Consider the following 17,388-nt stretch of genomic DNA (forward strand, 5'->3'; position numbering starts at 1 on the left):
TGCCGACCTCTCTCACCCTTCCTGGAGCTAAACCCATCTATGTGACTGTATCTGAGACTCCCCCCCGCCTCCTCCTATAACTGCCATCAATCACATACTGTTGCTATTGCAAATTCCTCATCGCTTCTATCTGTCTCTCCAACCAATCCACTCGATCTGATAAGATTCGCATCCAACAGCATTTATGGCAGATATAATCCACAGTAACCCTTAAACTCTCTTTAAACTCCCACATCTGACAAGAAGTACATGTCACTGTAAAGGCCATTTTTGCTCCTTCACAATCTACAGACCCAGAAAATAACACCATCTTATTCCTCTACAAACACTGCCCCAGGTTAAAGTAATAGCTATGGCTTATATTTAAAGTGTAAGAGACTTATCTCCAAAAAACATATAATCAAGAAAGAATTCACTGTACTCACTACTGCAGCCTCTCTCTTGGACAGACTTAAAACAACGATTAACATTATTTGATTCTGTGCTGTGAACTTCGCCCAACAGCTCCTCCAAGATTAGTTGTGAATTTCACTGTTTGTTAATTTTCCCAGATGCACTCCGATGTCGAGCGATACACGGATTCAAACGGCAAAGGCGGTAACTGCAGGTTCTCTCTCTCGCTCTCTCTCCCCTGCACTGTCCTCACCATGTGCTTCCTTTGTCTGCTCTTCTCCCTTTTAAAACTGCTGTTGCTTTGACTTTTTCTTCCAGGGTTCCAAAACAATGCAACAGCTTATAAAACAGTAATTGCTGCTCCTGGAATTCAAGGAAATCACCTCCAACACCTGAAATACCTCAAAAATAAAAAGGAGCAGCTCTTACAGCCAGAAATTTTTCCGCATCCTCCATCTTGGATTACCCAACTGAAGATAGATGAGCCACAGGCACTACCCTGAAGAATTCCTGCAAATGTTCCTGGAACAGAGATGACTGACTTCCAACAACCACATGCATGTTCCTATATGCCAGACATGACATCAACAGTGGAGGGTTTGCCCCAAATACACACCTACTCCAAATTTCGTAGGGCTCCTTGATGCCACACTGACAACCCTTGATGTCAAGGCTGCGTTTAACACTCTCACCTCCCCTCTGGAATTCAGCTCTTTGGTCTATGTTTGAACCAAGGTTGCAATGATGTCAGGTGGTGAGTGGCTTTGGCGAAGCCCAAGCTGGGGTTCACTGAACAGATTATCTCTGAGCAGGTGCTGCTTGATAGCAATGTTGGTGACACCTTAAATCACTTAACTGATGATTAAGTCATTATAGGGATGATTGAGACTGTTAGGGCAATTATTAGGCAGGTTGGATTTGTCCTGCTTTTTGAGTAAAGGGCGTACTTAGGAAATTTTCCATATTCCACAACATGCCAGTGTTGTAGCTGTACTGGATTGACTTGGATAGGTGTATGGCAAGTTCAGGAGCATGTGTCTTTGGTACTATAGATGGAATGCTGTCAGGGCCCTTAGCCTTTGCAGTATCCAGTGCCTCCAATAGTTTCTTGATATCCTGTGGAGTGAATTGAATCGGCTGAAGACTGGTATCTTTAATGCTGGGACTACTGGAGGAGGCCGGAATGGATCATCCACTCCACTTCTGGCTGACAACTGTTGCAAACATGTCAGCCTTATCTTTTTGCACTTGTGTGCTGGGCTCTTCCATCATTGAGGGGGGGGAAGTACTTATGGAGCCTCCTCCTCCATCATGTTGTCTAATTGTCTACCATCATTCACAATTCAATGTGACAGGACTGCAGAACTTAGATGTGATCTGTTGGTTGGGAGATTGCATAGCTGTGTCTATTAATTGCTGCTTATGCTGTTTGCAATGCAAGTAGTCCTGTTTGGCAGCTTTATAGTAGATTGGTGAGTTATAGATTCATATAGCACAGAAACAGACCCTTCAGTCCAACTCATCTGCACCGACCAGATATCCCAATGTGACCTGGTCCGATTTGTCAGGATTTGCCTTATATCCCTCTAAACCCATCCTATTCATCTACAAATCATTTTAAATGTTGTAATTGTACCAGCCTCCACTATTCCTTCTGGCAACTCATTCCTTACATGCACCATCCTCTGCATGAAAAAGTTACCCCTCAGGTCCTTTTTAAATTTTTCCCCTCTCACCTTAAACCTATGCCCTCTCAATTTGGACTCTTTTCCTCCCCCAACCAAGGAAAAAGATCTTGGCTATTCACATTTTCCTGCCCTTCATGATTTTATATACTTCCATAAAAGTCATCCTCAGCCTCCATCAGTTGATCCCAAAATGAAATATTCCTACCTTATATTGGAACTTACAGATGGACCAAAGTTGTAGGGAACAGGTCCATGAAAATTCTGAGCTATGCAGATTGTCCCTTTTTACCAACATCAAAAAGGCTCCTCAAAGTAGGTTCTACACCTAATTAAAACCAAAGAACATAAAGCTTTTTGCATAGTATGCATAAACTGCAGCAATGTGGTGGCTGAAATGTTGCTAGATGCTTAATTGTTGACTCATTCATTTTCTAAAATGAGTTACTTCCACTCTATTGCGCTCTGTCAGTCTTCCATATAAATGAAAGAAGATCAGGATGTTCCTGCAGTGATTGTAACGAGGTCAGCCAAGTGTACTTCATAGAACATGAGTTCCCCGATTGGACCGGATTAACATCCTTAATCAGGGAACCCTGGCTGACCAGGTAAGAACAGGAGTGTCCAGTATCCTGTTCACTCAGAGCTGGCCATGAGGGAGCTGGATCAGCGTCAATGACTCTCCATGTGTAAGTAAAGGGTGAGTTGGTGACAGGATACCAGCCTGTCTTTCAGTTCCTATAATATTATGATGCATGATCTGCAGAGGAAAATCTTCCTCAACCAGGTACTTTGGAAATAATTTGTCCCCTTGATCAGCCATTGCTAGAGTCAGGATGGAGAAATATCACCTTTCCTGATGAAGGACTTTTGCCCAAAACATTGATTTTCCTGCTCCTTGGACGCCTGGCCTGCTGTGCTTTTCCAGCACCACACTCTGGACTCTATTTCTCCAGGAGACAACACAAGAACAAACCAGATACTGGTTTATACTCCAAAAGGGACCAGGTAGCCATTTTGCACAACCACTGATATTTTAACAGGAGGTTCACTCACCTCCACCCTCCAAACTACTTTCAGTTATTGGCTGAGGTCATCTGCTCACTGAAGGCCTAGTTTCAAGCCAGATTCCACACTACAACATCAGAGTTTTGAAGACATAATGCTATCAGAAAGGATTTCCCTCACATCTCTGATGTCCCCACCAGTTTTGGAAGTCTTCAGTGCAACCTTTGGTTGACAAACAAAGAGTGGCAAAGTCACTCAGTGGTTAGCCCAGCTGCCTCACAACGCCAGGGACCCAGGTTTGATTCCAGCTATGGGCAGCTGTCTGTGTGGAATTTGCACATTTTGTGTCAGAGTGTTTCCTCCTGATGCTCAGGTTTCCTCCCACAGTCCAAAGATGTGCAGGTGAGGTGGATTAGCCATGCTAAATTGTGCATAGTGTCCACGGATGTGCAGGGTAGGTGGACTAGCCAAGGGAAAAGTAAGGTTACAGGGGCTAGGACTGGGTGGGATGCTCTTTGGAGGGTTGGTGTGGACTTGGTGGGCCAAATGATCTGTTTCCATACTGATGGAACTCTATGATCAAAAAGGTGCCTTTGTGATTCTCAAGCTGATTCAGCAATGCCTTCGTCTCCCGGCAGGGCTGCCGGACCTCCTGAGGGATTTCCCAAAGTTGCTGGCCCACTGCTGTCCATTATAACAGAGGGTGGAAGGACCGTCTGCTGCCAGCATGACAGATTTCCGGCCACTCAGTTGGTTCCGATACCTACAGGAAAATCCAGCTTCAAGGTAAATGTTGGTTTAACATGTGACGCCTGTCTAAGAATCTAGATAAATTGTAAAAGTAGAGAAAGCTTTGCAAGCATGATGGTTAAGATACAATGACAGAGAAACAGAGCTAATTAAGGTGCTGGCATTTCTTAGTAGAGGGATAACATACAAGTTAATAAAGTAGAATGTTATAACCCTATAAAGAGCTCAGAGTGCTACGTGCAGTTCTGTTTAACCCTTGAAAGTGATTAACTTAGAGGGCTCAAGAGTTGGAGTAGCTGGTTAGCTCTTTGGAGCCAGTACAATGGATCAAAGGCCTCTTATATTGTTAAATTCTACAATTCTATACCTAATTTTTGAGAAAAAGCTTATTATTTTTGAATGAGTACAAAGAAGGAAAGTGAAATGATTCCAGGCATGTTACAAAAAAATTAAAATCATCATTAAAAAGCAGTCAAGGAAATTAACCTTGTTCTTGAAAATCAAACCTAGTTCAACTGTTGACGTGTAATTCGTACTGGATGAGGCAAATTGTTCACTATAATTAGGAATATAAAAGCCAGACAATATTGGGAAACAAATTGAAGGTCACTTGGAATTTTTTATAAACTTACCAGTTTTTTGTCCAGGTAGAGACGTTCTGATTCCTTGAGAGCTAAATAACATATCAACAATAAAAAATGTCAGTGAAAGAAACAGATTCCTCTTTGTAATCATTCATGGTGCTTTAATGTAATAATCATACAGGGCGATAGTTTAGTTTCAATGGAAACCTACTGACAAAAACATAAACACATGAACAATGGAATATCCTCCATTACTCTAATTTTAACTTTCAAAAACAAACGAGAGTGTGCTCAGTTCAAAGAATAAACATTTTAAAACATGAATTTGAATTTTTGTTGAATTAATTAAATTGAATTCATTTCTGAAACAAGACTCCAACCAATTTCTCATTTTATTGGAGGTGAGCTGAGGGACAGGGGGGCCATTCTCAGTGGTTAGCACTGCTGCCTCACAGCGCCAGGGACCCGGGTTCAATTCCTGCCTCGGGCAACTATCTATGTGGAGTTTGCACGTTCTCCCCGCGTCTGTGTGGGTTTCCTCCAGGTGCTCCGGTTTCCTCCCACAGTCCAAAGATGTGCAGGTTAGACAAATTGGCCATGCTAAATTGCCTGTCGTGTTAGGTGCAGGGCTAAATGTACGAGAATATGAATGGGTGGGTTGCTCTTCGGAGGGTCGGTGTGGACTTGTTGGGCCGAAGAGCCTGTTTCCACACTGTAGGGAAGCTAATCTAATCTAATCACTGGAAGTTGGTTGGTCATTTAAACAGCTAAAAAGGCACGTGCCTTCCTTTTAACAACCAATGTACTTTTAATTCAAGTCAGCTCGCTTTCCCAAGATTTAGGAAATTTCGGCTGAAATGAGTTACAAAGGACTCACCCATGTCGAATATGGTTAACTTAAATGTGCAAATGAAGCAAGGCATGTGAAAAAAAAAATTCATTCAATGAGGAGTTTTGACATGGAATGTACTGCATTCTGAAAATATGGATCCATGCTCAGTTCAAGTATTCAATAGAAATGCTGTGCAAGGATTAGCACTAGGGAATAGAACCAGTACATGTACAATGGGCCAAATAGCCCCCTTTGCACCATAACTGTTCTGTAGTTCTGCAATGTGGCTTTACAGAACTACCTGCAGACCAGGAGGAGCAGGAATGTTGCCTTTTGCCTTCCAACATTCCCCTCAACGTATCTGCTCCCTAACCACTATCCCAAAATAATATTCCCCACACCCCCAGATTTACCGGATCCCAGACCAGCATTTACCGGCTGTAACTATGTATTTCAGCACCTAACAGGTCTTCAACACTTCAGTCAGGCTGGTTGCAAGCATGAAACCGAGAGGAAGAAATTCAAACTTGTCCTGCAGTTTTAACTGCATGGGCTTCAGGAAGTCCATTCTTCCGGATAACAACCTCAAAACAGTATCATCCTAGCACAGAATGCCTAAAATTTAAAGTCACAGTCAGACGGTTTTGTTACCCTGTGGCAATTGAAGATTACTTCACTTATGCACCACAGAATAATTTGGCTAGGTTTTGAAGAATTTAACTATTCAAGAGGATAACGAGAAACTATGAACTTTTTCAAATGTGTCATTACTGTCATAAATAATATTATATCCTTATTATCCCCGTAGTTTGGAATCAAAAGGTCAACACTACAGCTAAAAGATTTTATCAATTGCTACTGAAAGAAAGCACTTCAAAACAAAATCAACTGCAGTTGCAGCGAGGGGAAAAAAAAAATCAAAAAAGATACTCTCTTTATCCACAACAACACAAAAGTGACGATGCCAAATGGCGGTGTTGTGGAATGGGGCCCAGCATATTCCACTAAAGTGGCGAAATATAGACTTCTTTGTGACAGGAAACAGGAGCAAATCTGACAGAAAATGAAGAGGAGAATTACTAGGTAACTGCAGAAAGAGAAAAATCAAATGCAAAATTAACTCAAGCTGCACTTGCGTGTCTCAGTAATTACCTTAACAACATCCTACTCCCAGATGCTCCATCCAATTAAGGTAACCGGGTGTGCCATTGACCTAAATGAGTGTATTTCAGGTGAAATATTTAAAAGGGGATCAAACCTAATGGGTTTTGAATGCTCAGTGGTTGAACATATTCAAGACTATGTTTTATAATATAAGTGACTGCTAAGGGAATTAAGAGATTTAAGGATAGTGCAAGAAGTCATGAAATGTTGTTCCTACTTTGTCTAACTTCTTACTCAACTAACCAAGTTGCAAGCATTTCCTTTTACAACCTTCTGTACATTCACAGGATGTAATATTCTCCTTAAATCCGAGACACACAATCATAAGCCTCGACACTGATTTTTTTTTTTCAGGAAATTCTAAGAAAACTCAGGGTTTTTTCTAGTCCTATCTACTTGGAGGCTAAAACAACCGATAACTTCCATCTCTGATGATCTAGAGACTAAAGTGCCCTATTGTTGACATGGATCTTTTCCTTCATCTGAACCAAACCGGCTTGTGATCCCCTGGCCTATCAGTCATAAAAACCCAAGTTAATAAAACACTTCAGTAGTTATCACGGCAGTTATCGAGCCATTAGCTCTTTGTTGTTTGTGATAAGATCTATCCAAAAGATCTATTCCTTTTTCAGCAATATTTAAACCAAGCTCATTGTGGCCCAACAGCATCACACAAAATGGCATCTTCAGCAGGACTGATGGAAACCCAGCCTGACTAATTCAGCATTTGCACTCATGTGCAATGTTGTTCCTAGCCAATTGTTATTAATGAAGTGGGCTGGGCCATAGGGGACAAAATGGAGAAATGCAACATGGAAGCAACTATGCTCAAAGTCTGCCACTTCTTGACCCTCATCCTCCATCTCCGTTCAGAGCCACATGTTCCTTCTGTCCTAATGTTGAAGTTCACCCTTGTATTGCTACAGGTGGAGCAGGTTTCATAAGGCCCATACTGGCTCCAAATCCAAGGGGCACCAGAAAAAAAAGCATCTGCACAATTAAAGCAGGGACAGTTTCTAGATCTGCTAAAAACACAGGGAGCAGCTTGCAAGAATGGTAGAAAAAAAATAGTAAAGAATTGTGGTGGTACAATGATATGTACATAGGGTATTTAGTACAGTGTTGGGTTAAGTTTCTGCTTCAATGATAAAAATTATTTGTTTGCACCTTCTCCTGGTCTTGTACATACTTACTTGCTGTGTGGCAAGTGGCTTTACTGCCATGAAAGGATGAGAATTAAAGATGAATGAGGAGTGTCTTTGATACGGTTACATCATTGATTATAAAGCTATGTGTCGGGATCATAGGTTCACAATTAGCTTCATAATGGGTGTACTCTTTCCACTTAACAATACATCAGAACATCCATGTGTTGCTGATTTTTCATCCTCCTCCTCTTCAATTCCAGGTTCAATGCATTCAACATCTGTTTATCCCACTACTATGCTACATTGTGCAATCTTTCTGCTTAGGCAAGCTAATACATAGCTTGCCTAAGCAGAAAGGGGGGGGGGGGGGGGGTGGGGGGGTGGGGGGGGGGGTGGGGGGGGTGGGGGGGTGGGGGGGGGTGGGGGGGTGGGGGGGGGTGGGGGGTGTGGGGGGGTGGGGGGGTGGGGGGGTGGGGGGGGTGGGGGGGTGGGGGGGGGGGTGGGGGGTGGGGGGGTGGGGGGGGGGGTGGGGGGGGGGTGGGGGGGGGTGGGGGGGTGGGGGGGGGGGGGGGGGGGGGTGGGGGGGGGGGGGGGGGTGGGGGGGGGGGGGGGGGTGGGGGGGTGGGGGGGGGGGGGGTGGGGGGGGGGTGGGGGGGGGGGTGGGGGGGGGTGGGGGGGGGTGGGGGGGGGGGTGGGGGGGGGTGGGGGGGGGTGGGGGGGGGTGGGGGTGGGGGGGGGGTGGGGGGGGGGGTGGGGGGGGGGGTGGGGGGGGGTGGGGGGGGGTGGGGGGGGGTGGGGGTGGGGGGGGGGTGGGGGGGGGGGTGGGGGGGGGGGGGTGGGGGGGGGTGGGGGGGGGTGGGGGGGGGGGGGGGTGGGGGAGGGGGGGGGTGGGGGGGGGTGGGGGGGGGTGGGGGGGGGGGGGGTGGGGGAGGGGGGGGGTGGGGGGGGGTGGGGGGTGGGGGAGGGGGGGGGTGGGGGGGGGGTGGGGGGGGGGTGGGGGGGGGGGGGGGGGTGGGGGGGGTGGGGGGGGGGTGGGGGGGGTGGGGGGGGTGGGGGGTGGGGGGGGGGTGGGGGGGGTGGGGGGTGGGGGGGGGGTGGGGGGGGTGGGGGGTGGGGGGGGGGTGGGGGGGGGGTGGGGGGGGTGGGGGGTGGGGGGGGTGGGGGGTGGGGGGGGGGTGGGGGGGGGGTGGGGGGGGTGGGGGGTGGGGGGGGGGTGGGGGGGGTGGGGGGTGGGGGGGGGGTGGGGGGGGTGGGGGGTGGGGGGGGGGTGGGGGGGGTGGGGGGTGGGGGGGGGGTGGGGGGGGTGGGGGGTGGGGGGGGGGTGGGGGGGGTGGGGGGTGGGGGGGGGGTGGGGGGGGGGTGGGGGGGGTGGGGGGTGGGGGGGGGGTGGGGGGGTGGGGGGGGGGTGGGGGGGTGGGGGGGGGGGGGGGTGGGGGGGGTGGGGGGGGGTGGGTGGGGGGGGGGGGGGGTGGGGGGGGTGGGGGGGGGTGGGGGGGGTGGGGGGGGGGTGGGGGGGGTGGGGGGGGGGTGGGGGGGTGGGGGGGTGGGGGGGTGGGGGGGGGTGGGGTGGGGGGGGGGGGGGGGGGTGGGGGGGGTGGGGTGGGGGGGGGGGTGGGGGGGTGGGGGGGGGTGGGGTGGGGGGGGGGGGGGGTGGGTGGGGGGGGGGGGGGTGGGGTGGGGGGGGTGGGGTGGGGGGGGGGGGGGTGGGTGGGGGGGGGGGGGTGGGGTGGGGGGTGGGGGGGGTGGGTGGGGGGGGGGGGGGGGGGTGGGGGGTGGGGGGGGTGGGTGGGGGGTGGGGGGGGTGGGGGGTGGGGGGTGGGGGGGGGGGTGGGGGGTGGGGGGGGGGGGTGGGGGGTGGGGGGTGGGGGGGGGTGGGGTGGGGGGGGGGGGGGGTTGAATTACTCAGCCATGGCTGATGAAGGAAGTCAGGAAATAGATCAAAGAAAAAAGAGAGAGCCTATAAAGTGGTCAAGAGCACTGGGAAATCAAAAGATTAGGAAGACTGGAAAAACAAATAGAGGATAACAAAGAGAGAAATAAGGAAGGAGAGGATCAAATATGAAAGGTAAGCTAGCCAGTAATATTAGAAATGATAGTAAAAGTTTCTTTTAATACATTAAAAAAAAGATCAGTGAGGCAAAAGCAGAAATTCAGCTGCTCCAAGTTAATGCAGGAAGGCTAGTACTGGGAGATAAGGAATTAGCTGAAGAACTTAATAAGTACTTTGTGTCAGTCTTCACAGTGGAAGACAGGAGTCATATCCAACAATTAAGGAGAGTCAGGGGCAGAGTTGAGTATGGTAGCCATTACAAAAGAGCAAGTGCCAGAAAAGCTAAAAGATCTAAAAATCGATAAATCTCCTGGACCCGATGGACTATATCTTACAGTTTGAGAGAGAGGTGGCTGAGGAAATAGTGGAGGTGCTGACTGTGATCTTTCAAAAATCACTGGAGTCAGAGAAAATTCCAGATGATTGTAAAATTGTTGTTGTAACCCCCTTGTTCAAGAAAGGATCAAGACAAAAGATGGAAAATTACAGGTCGATTAGCCTAACCTCGGTTGTTGGTAAAATTCTAGAATCCATCATTAAGGATCAGATTTCTAAATTCTTGGAAGTACCGAATCAGATTAGAACAAGTCAGCTTGGATTTACTAAGGAGAGGTAGTGCCTGACAAACCTGTTAGAATTCTTTGAAGAGGTAACAAGTAGGTTAGACCAGGGGAAACCCAGTGAATGGTATCTATCTAGACTTCCAAAAGGCCTTTGGTAAAGTGCCTCACAGGAGGTTACTGTGTAAGGTGAGGGCCCATGGTGTTCAAGGTGAGCTACTGGCCTGGATTAGCGATTAGCTGTCTGACAGAAGGCAGAGAGTTGGGATAAAAGATTCCTTTTCGGAATGGCAGATGGTGACAAGTGGGGTCCCACAGGGTTCAGTGTTGGGGCCGCAGCTGTTCACTTTATATATTAATGATCTGGATCAAGGGACTGTGGCGAACTTCGCCAGAATGCCCCATGATACTAAGTTAGTCAGGCAGGCAGACAGTACTGAGGAGGTAGGGAGGCTGCAGAAAGATTGAGACTGTTTAGGAAATGGCTGATGAAATTCAATGTGAGCACATGCATGGCCTTGCACTTTGGCAAACAGAATACAGGCAAGGACCATTTTTTAAAACGGTGAGAAAATTCATAAAGCCAAAGTACAAAGGGATCTGGGAATGCTAGTCCAGGTTTCTCTAAAGGTTATTTTGCAGGTTGAGTCCATGATTAAGAAAGCAAATGTAATGTTGTAATTTATCTCAAGAGGGTTGGAAAATAAAAGTAGTGATGTGCTTCTAAGACTTTATAAAGCTCTAGTTAGGCCCTGTTTTGAATACTGTGTCCAATTTTGGGCCTCACAACTCAGGAAGGAAATACTGGCACTGGAGCATGTCCATCGGAGATTCACATGGATGATCCCTGGAATGGTAGGCCTAACCCATGATAATCGGCTGAGGATCCTGGGATTATATTCATTAGAGTTTAGAAGGTTATGGGGAAATCTAATAGAAATTACAAGATAATGCATGGCTTAGAAAGGGTGGACACTGTAAATTTGTTTCTGTTAAGCAGGGAGAGTAGGACCCGTGGGCACAGCCTTAGAATTAGAGGGGATCAATTTAGAACAGAAATGAGGAGACATTTCTTCAGACAGAGAGTGGTGGGTCTGTGGAATTCATTGCCACAGAGCGCAGTGGTGGCCGGGACGTTGGGAATCTTCAAGGCAGAGATTGATAAATTCTTGATCTCGCAAGGAATTAAGGACTACAGGGAAAGTGCGGGTAAGCAGAATTGAAACGCCCATCAGCCATGATTAAATGGCTGAGTGGACTTGATGGGCCAAATGGCCTTACTTCCACTCCTATGTCTTATGCTCCTGAGCCATGACAAACAAACATCGACAGACACATCTGTAGGCAGCAGATGCTGGAATTCAGGGAATATTCCTGCTGATTCCTTCAAAGAGCCAGAAGTGAAGATATTAAGACAGGCTATTGAAATCGATGTTTGGTACTCTTGCCTTTATTGGTCAGTGTATGAAGTTATATGAGTTGGGAGATCATGATGTGGTTATACAGGGCTTTGATCACATCACTTTTGGAATATTGCATTCAATTCTGGTCTCCCTACTATAGGAAAGACGTTGTTAAACTTGAAAGAGTTCAGAAAACATTTACAAGAATATTGCCAGAGTTGGAGATTTTGAGCGATAGGGCGAGGCTGAATAGGCTGGGGCTACTGTCTCTGGAGCATCGAAGGCTGAGGACCTTATAGAGATTATGAAATCATGAGGGGCATGGATAGAGTGAATAGTCAAGAGCTTTTCCCCAGGGTAGGGAGTCCAAAACTAGAGAGGGCATTTAAGGTGAGGGGGGAAAAATTTAAAAGGCACTTGAAATACAACTTTTTCCTCAGAGGGTGGTGCATGTATGGAATGAACTGCCAGGGGAACTGGTGGAGGCTGATTACATTTACAACAACATCTAAAAGGAATCTGGATGGGTACATGAATAGGAAGGGTTTAGAGGAGTATGAGCCAAATGCTGGGGCGGCATGGTGGCTCAGCGGTTAGCACTGCTGCCTCACAGCGCCAGGGACGTGGGTTCGGGCGGCTGTCTGTGTTGAGTTTGCACATACTCTCAATGTCTGGATGGGTCTCCTCCAGGTATTCTGGTTTCCTCCCACAGTCCAAAGATATGAAGGCTAAGTGAATTGGCCATGCTAAATTGCCCACAGTGTTCAGGGATGTGTAGGTTAGGTGTATTAATCAGGGGAAATGTAGAGCAATAGAGTAGGGGAATGGGTCTGGGTGAGTTTACTTCCATGCTGCATATTTCTATGACTCAATGGTGACTTTGACAGCCCCTGGCAACATATGGCCAACAGATCCAGTGACAAAGAATTTCTTCCAAAAAGCTGCAAATGTCAGTGACCATGTGATGTGAAAACCTGAGTCGCCTAAGGCACTGGTGCCAGACATGTCAATGCAGCTCCTCCTTCGTTGCAACCTTGATTTGGAGTTTAACCTCAAGAGTATTGAGTGTAGGAATTGGCAGGTCATGTTGCGGCTGTACAGGACATTGGTTAGGCCACTTTTGGAATACTGCGTTCAATTCTGAGAGTTGAGGTTGTATGTGAAAGATGTGTGGTGCAGCACTGTGCACGTGTAGTTTCTCCTGCGAAATAGAAAATTGGAGTCGATCCTCCTTCCGCTGTTCATCTTGGTCCTCACCTAAGGTCCAAGTTAAAGCCACATATGCAGGGCACCCATTGTGAGCTGATCGTTGATAGTCAAAGTGACGAGGTGGTCCACAAAACTCCAAAGCAGTGAAAGTGATGTCTAAGGTGTTACAAAGCAGTGAAAGCACATCCTAAAATAAAACAAGAACTGTGGTGCTTGAAATCTGAAGCCAAAACACAAATGGCTAGAGAAACCCAGCAGGTCTCACAGTATCAATGATTGATGCTGCTAAATTGCAGTTCCTTCAACCAATTTTGTTTTGGAAACGTGTTCATCAGTTCAATGAACACTTAGACGCAACGTCCATTTGCTCAGTCACTTTGACTCCTTGCAAGTTCCACGAGCAACACTCACATGCAAGAATTCAATTCTATTAGCACAATTCAAACAGCCAACAATTGCCTTTAAAAGTGTTAAAATTGGCTGGTAATTTCATAAGAGTCGCAAGCAGGAAGTTAGGGGTGAAAATGACTGGCCTTTGTTTGCTTTCTCACACACAATTTGAGCCCCTTCCAATGGCTACTTGACCCAAATCCACACTGTTTTTGTTTATAAAAAGGTTATACAGTCTCCCTGACTCCAACATTGTAAGTCAAACCACTAGTGATTCAAGATCCTTAGGCGACATGATGGCTCAGTGGTTAGCACTGCTGCCTCACAGCACCAGAGACCTGGATTCCATTCCACCCTTGGGCAACTGACTGTGTAGAGTTTGCACATTCTCCCAGTATTTGCATGAGTTTTCACTGGGTGCTCCCATTTCCTCCCAAAAGTCCAAAGATGTGCACGTTAGGTGGATTTGCCATGTTAAATTACCCTGTAGTGTCCAGGAGATGTGTAGGTTATGTGGGTTAGCCAAGTGAAATGCAAGGTTAGGGGGGTGGATCTGGGTGGGATACTCTTCGGAGGGTAGGAGTGGACTCGTTCGGTCAAATGGCCTGTTTCCACACTGTAGGGATTCTATGAATGAAATCCTGATAAAATTATTAGGAAATCAAACATTTAATGAGTTTTAGCTCAACAAAGTAAACTGTGTACTTACCTCAATCGATTCCCAGTTGGCTTGAAGCCACAGATTCCACAAAATGCAGCTGGCACCCGGATACTGCCACCAATATCACTCCCAATGCCAAGGATCGAACCACCGGCTGCGATCAGGGCCCCTTCTCCACCAGATGACCCGCCTGGTGTGCGTTTGTGGTCATGTGGGTTGATAGTTTGCCCAAAAATAGGGTTACTGCATTCATAGCTTTAAAAAAAAACAAAATTTATCTTCCTCATGAACTGGTTTATATTTCTCAGCCTTTCCTAAATTTTGGTTTCTCATGTTAGGATACCACAGATAAAAAAAATTAGCCTTTTCTATATGCCAATGTTATTCAAAAACCAGAGCAAGGAGGTGATTGTACACTTTGATTTTGCTCCCTGCTGAAAAAAACAGGTATCCCATCTGGTTCATACTCTGATAACATGTAAAAGATCGCTTGCTTGCTCAGGATTAATTTTAGTGAGTTTGTTTACACAAGTGGAGACAACAACTGACTTTGCTTGATTGATATCTCCGTGAGGATAAAAGTTATTTTTATTAACATTTTTGTCAATGTCTGGATATTTTCCAATTAACCTGTTCAGAAATGGTCTTACACACTTCTGGAACAGATGGGGACTTGAACCCATCCTTCCTGAATCAGAGGTAGCGACATCACTACTGTGCTACAAGAGCCTATCTCAATATTTTAATTTTTTTTTTTAATTTATCTTCTTTTTCTAAATAAACTGTTCAGGGATATGATGACACCTCAAGAGCAGGTGGGACTTGTGTCTCTCAGTCCAGAGTTAATGGCATTACCACTGTCATAAGAGGGGTCCCTCTGCCTCAACATTTGTTTTTATGGTTAATATGTGTCAAGTGCTTAAACATCTGTTATTAATTCTTTAAGATTAACACTTCTATAGGGTTTTAGGAACATCATTTTCTCCCAAAAGTATAAGAATGGGCAATTTTCTCCCCCCCATGTATGCTATTGCTACCACTGCATTCATTGGTTCTGTGCATGGTGTATACTAGATGAATGGGAATGGAGTCACTATAAGTTGGCACAGACAGTATTAGAGGCCATTTAGAGTTGTGGCATGAATTGGCATGGGGAAAGTGGGCAAGAAGATGTGAAGGAGGAAGGCTAGTGTCCAGGCATGTGTAGGCTTGGTAAATTAGTCATGGGAAATGCAGGTCTGGGTGGGATGCTCTTCAGAGGTGTACCTGATGAGCCAAAGGTAGAGAGCGTGGTGCTGGAAAAGCACAGCAGGTCAGGCATATTCTTAATGAAGGGCATATGCCCAAAACGTCGATTCTCCTGCTCCTCAGATGCTGCCTGATCTGTTGTGCTTTTCCAGCACCACACTCTCGACTCTGATCTCCAGCATCTGCAGTCCTCACTTTCTCCTCCTTGATGAGCCAAATGGTCTGCTTCTAACTACAGGGATTCTATAGATTGAAAGGAGAAATCACAGAATCATAATCATCCATGACCATCGAAGACCCCCTCCCTCAGTTTCCTGAGAATTCTGGAATTGGCTTTCAGCAGTAATAGGTGGTATGGAAATGCTTGGATTGTAACTGTTTGAACTTCTATTGGTATTCAGAACCTAATAAACCTGACTTTTTGGATTCCTTGCCTCAGCTGCCATTGTTGAACAGGTGATTTGTATATTCAAAAACTATTTGTTCGGTCTGGCAATCAGTTAATTGTTGCAGTTTTTTATTTTAGCATCTAATTTTATTGATGAAACACCCTTTTTATTTTATTTTGTAGAGAGTCTCCTACACTCTGTGCTTGATTTAATTTTCCATTTTCTCCCTACTTCTCATCCACTTACAGTGTAGTAGCTACGGCATGGCTTGCAATGATACTAAATCATTCAAATCAGTAAGGCTTCAGGTCGCTCCCCAATATGGTTTGAGCAAATCAGTTGGGGCAGGATTAATGTCATTTAATTCTCTACTAACATGGACAACTGCAGCCACAACAACACATGAGAAGCTAAACACTATCCAGGTCAAGGCAACCTGTTGTGACTGGCACCCTACCCATTAAACATTCCCCTCACAGCCGGGCACAGCAGTACAATCATCAACAACTGACGAATCATAGAATCCCTACAGTTGGAAACAGGATACTCACCCCATCAAGTCCACACTGACCCTCTGAAGAGCATCCCACCCAGACCTGTGACCCCTACCTATTCCTATCATCCTTTCCCATGGCTAATCCACTGAGCCTACACATCTGTGGGGCAATTTAGCATGTCCAATCCACCTTTGGACAGTGGGAGGAGACCAGAGCACCTGAAGGAACCCAATGCAGACACGGAGAATATGCAAACTCCACAGACAGTTGCCGGAGGTCAGAATCAAGCCTGGCGTCCTGACACTGTGAGGCAACAGTGCTAACACTGCGCCACTGCACTGCCCTACTTTAAAACTTTTAATTCCTTTATTTTCTAGTTTAAATTAATAAAGACTTGGATGTTAGCCATTACCTCATTTCTTTCTGTAAATGTATTCTATGATGGTTATGCTTTAACACTCTCTTTACTTTGTACCTTTTCTCATTGGCACCTCTGTAACTGTGGTGGTGGTGTGGGGTGACATTTATACACTTTTCACTGTACTCCCATACTTCTGTACATGTGGAAATCTAATAACTTTACTCTTAGATCTTATGGTGTTATGGTCTGTTCAGAAAGATTCAGAATTGATCTCAAACTGCACTTGGTAATACAGACCCTACAAGGCACACACTTCCTTTGTTTGTGACATTTTGCTTCTTGCAGTTATGTTGCACGGCAGTAATTTTAATCTTTACAATAATTTGCTGTATTTTCACAGAAGCAGGTGACCATCTTTTCAGCTCCTTTATTCACAATGTATGTGAACTATATTAAAACATGTCATTTATCTTAATGTTTTGAAATTTCTTTTAGTTGTTAAAAATATCAGCAGCCGCTAACTACAACTCAACAATACATGATTACCTTAGCAGAGACTGAGGGACATTCGTTTTCACAAAAGGAATAGCCCCTTGTTTCTTCAGCACTTGGACCAAGACACTATCCTTGGTTGCAGGCTGGTGAAAGAATTTCCTCAGTCCACATGTTGAATCATGACCCTGTGTTTTTAAAAAAAAAAGCCTCTTGAGAAACATTTTTTCTTTCCCCATTTCACTCAGGAGAGCAGAAACTAGTAAAAAATCAAAATTGGATATATATCGATTTTTGCTCCCTTGCTTATGCATTAGGAAAGTTTGCCAAGGAAAATGTGATCTGTCTGGATTTTTAGGAGTTTGGCAATGACTCAATATTCCCAAGAGACAAACATAGAGAGTCATAGAGATGTACAGCATGGAATCAGACCCTTCGGTCCAAATTATCCAAACTGACCAGATATCCTAACCCAATCTGGTCCCACCTGCAAGCAACCGGCCCATGTCCTTCCAAACCCTTCCTATTCATATACCCATCCAGATGTCTTTTAAATGTTAAAAT

The 17,388-nt window shown here is 46.1% G+C and overlaps 1 protein-coding gene across 4 annotated transcripts in view; it reads right to left on the reverse strand.

The window, feature by feature from the left end:
• Positions 1–17,388, reverse strand: part of faah (fatty acid amide hydrolase) — a 64,452-nt gene that overhangs the window by 38,296 nt on the left and 8,768 nt on the right. For all 4 annotated transcript variants that reach the window (XM_043698983.2, XM_043698982.2, XM_087990526.1 and 1 more), the window contains 3 exons: positions 16,879–17,012; positions 13,886–14,092; positions 4,469–4,509 (listed from right to left, as the gene is read on the reverse strand). In XM_043698983.2, coding sequence (XP_043554918.2) covers positions 4,469–4,509; positions 13,886–14,092; positions 16,879–17,012 — 382 coding nt within the window. The remainder of the gene's footprint in view (positions 1–4,468; positions 4,510–13,885; positions 14,093–16,878; positions 17,013–17,388) is intronic.

This window comes from Chiloscyllium plagiosum, unplaced genomic scaffold, assembly GCF_037043375.1.
Source record: "Chiloscyllium plagiosum isolate Xiang-an unplaced genomic scaffold, Cpla_swu_hap1 HiC_scaffold_9, whole genome shotgun sequence".
In the NCBI taxonomy this organism is placed as follows: domain Eukaryota; kingdom Metazoa; phylum Chordata; class Chondrichthyes; order Orectolobiformes; family Hemiscylliidae; genus Chiloscyllium; species Chiloscyllium plagiosum.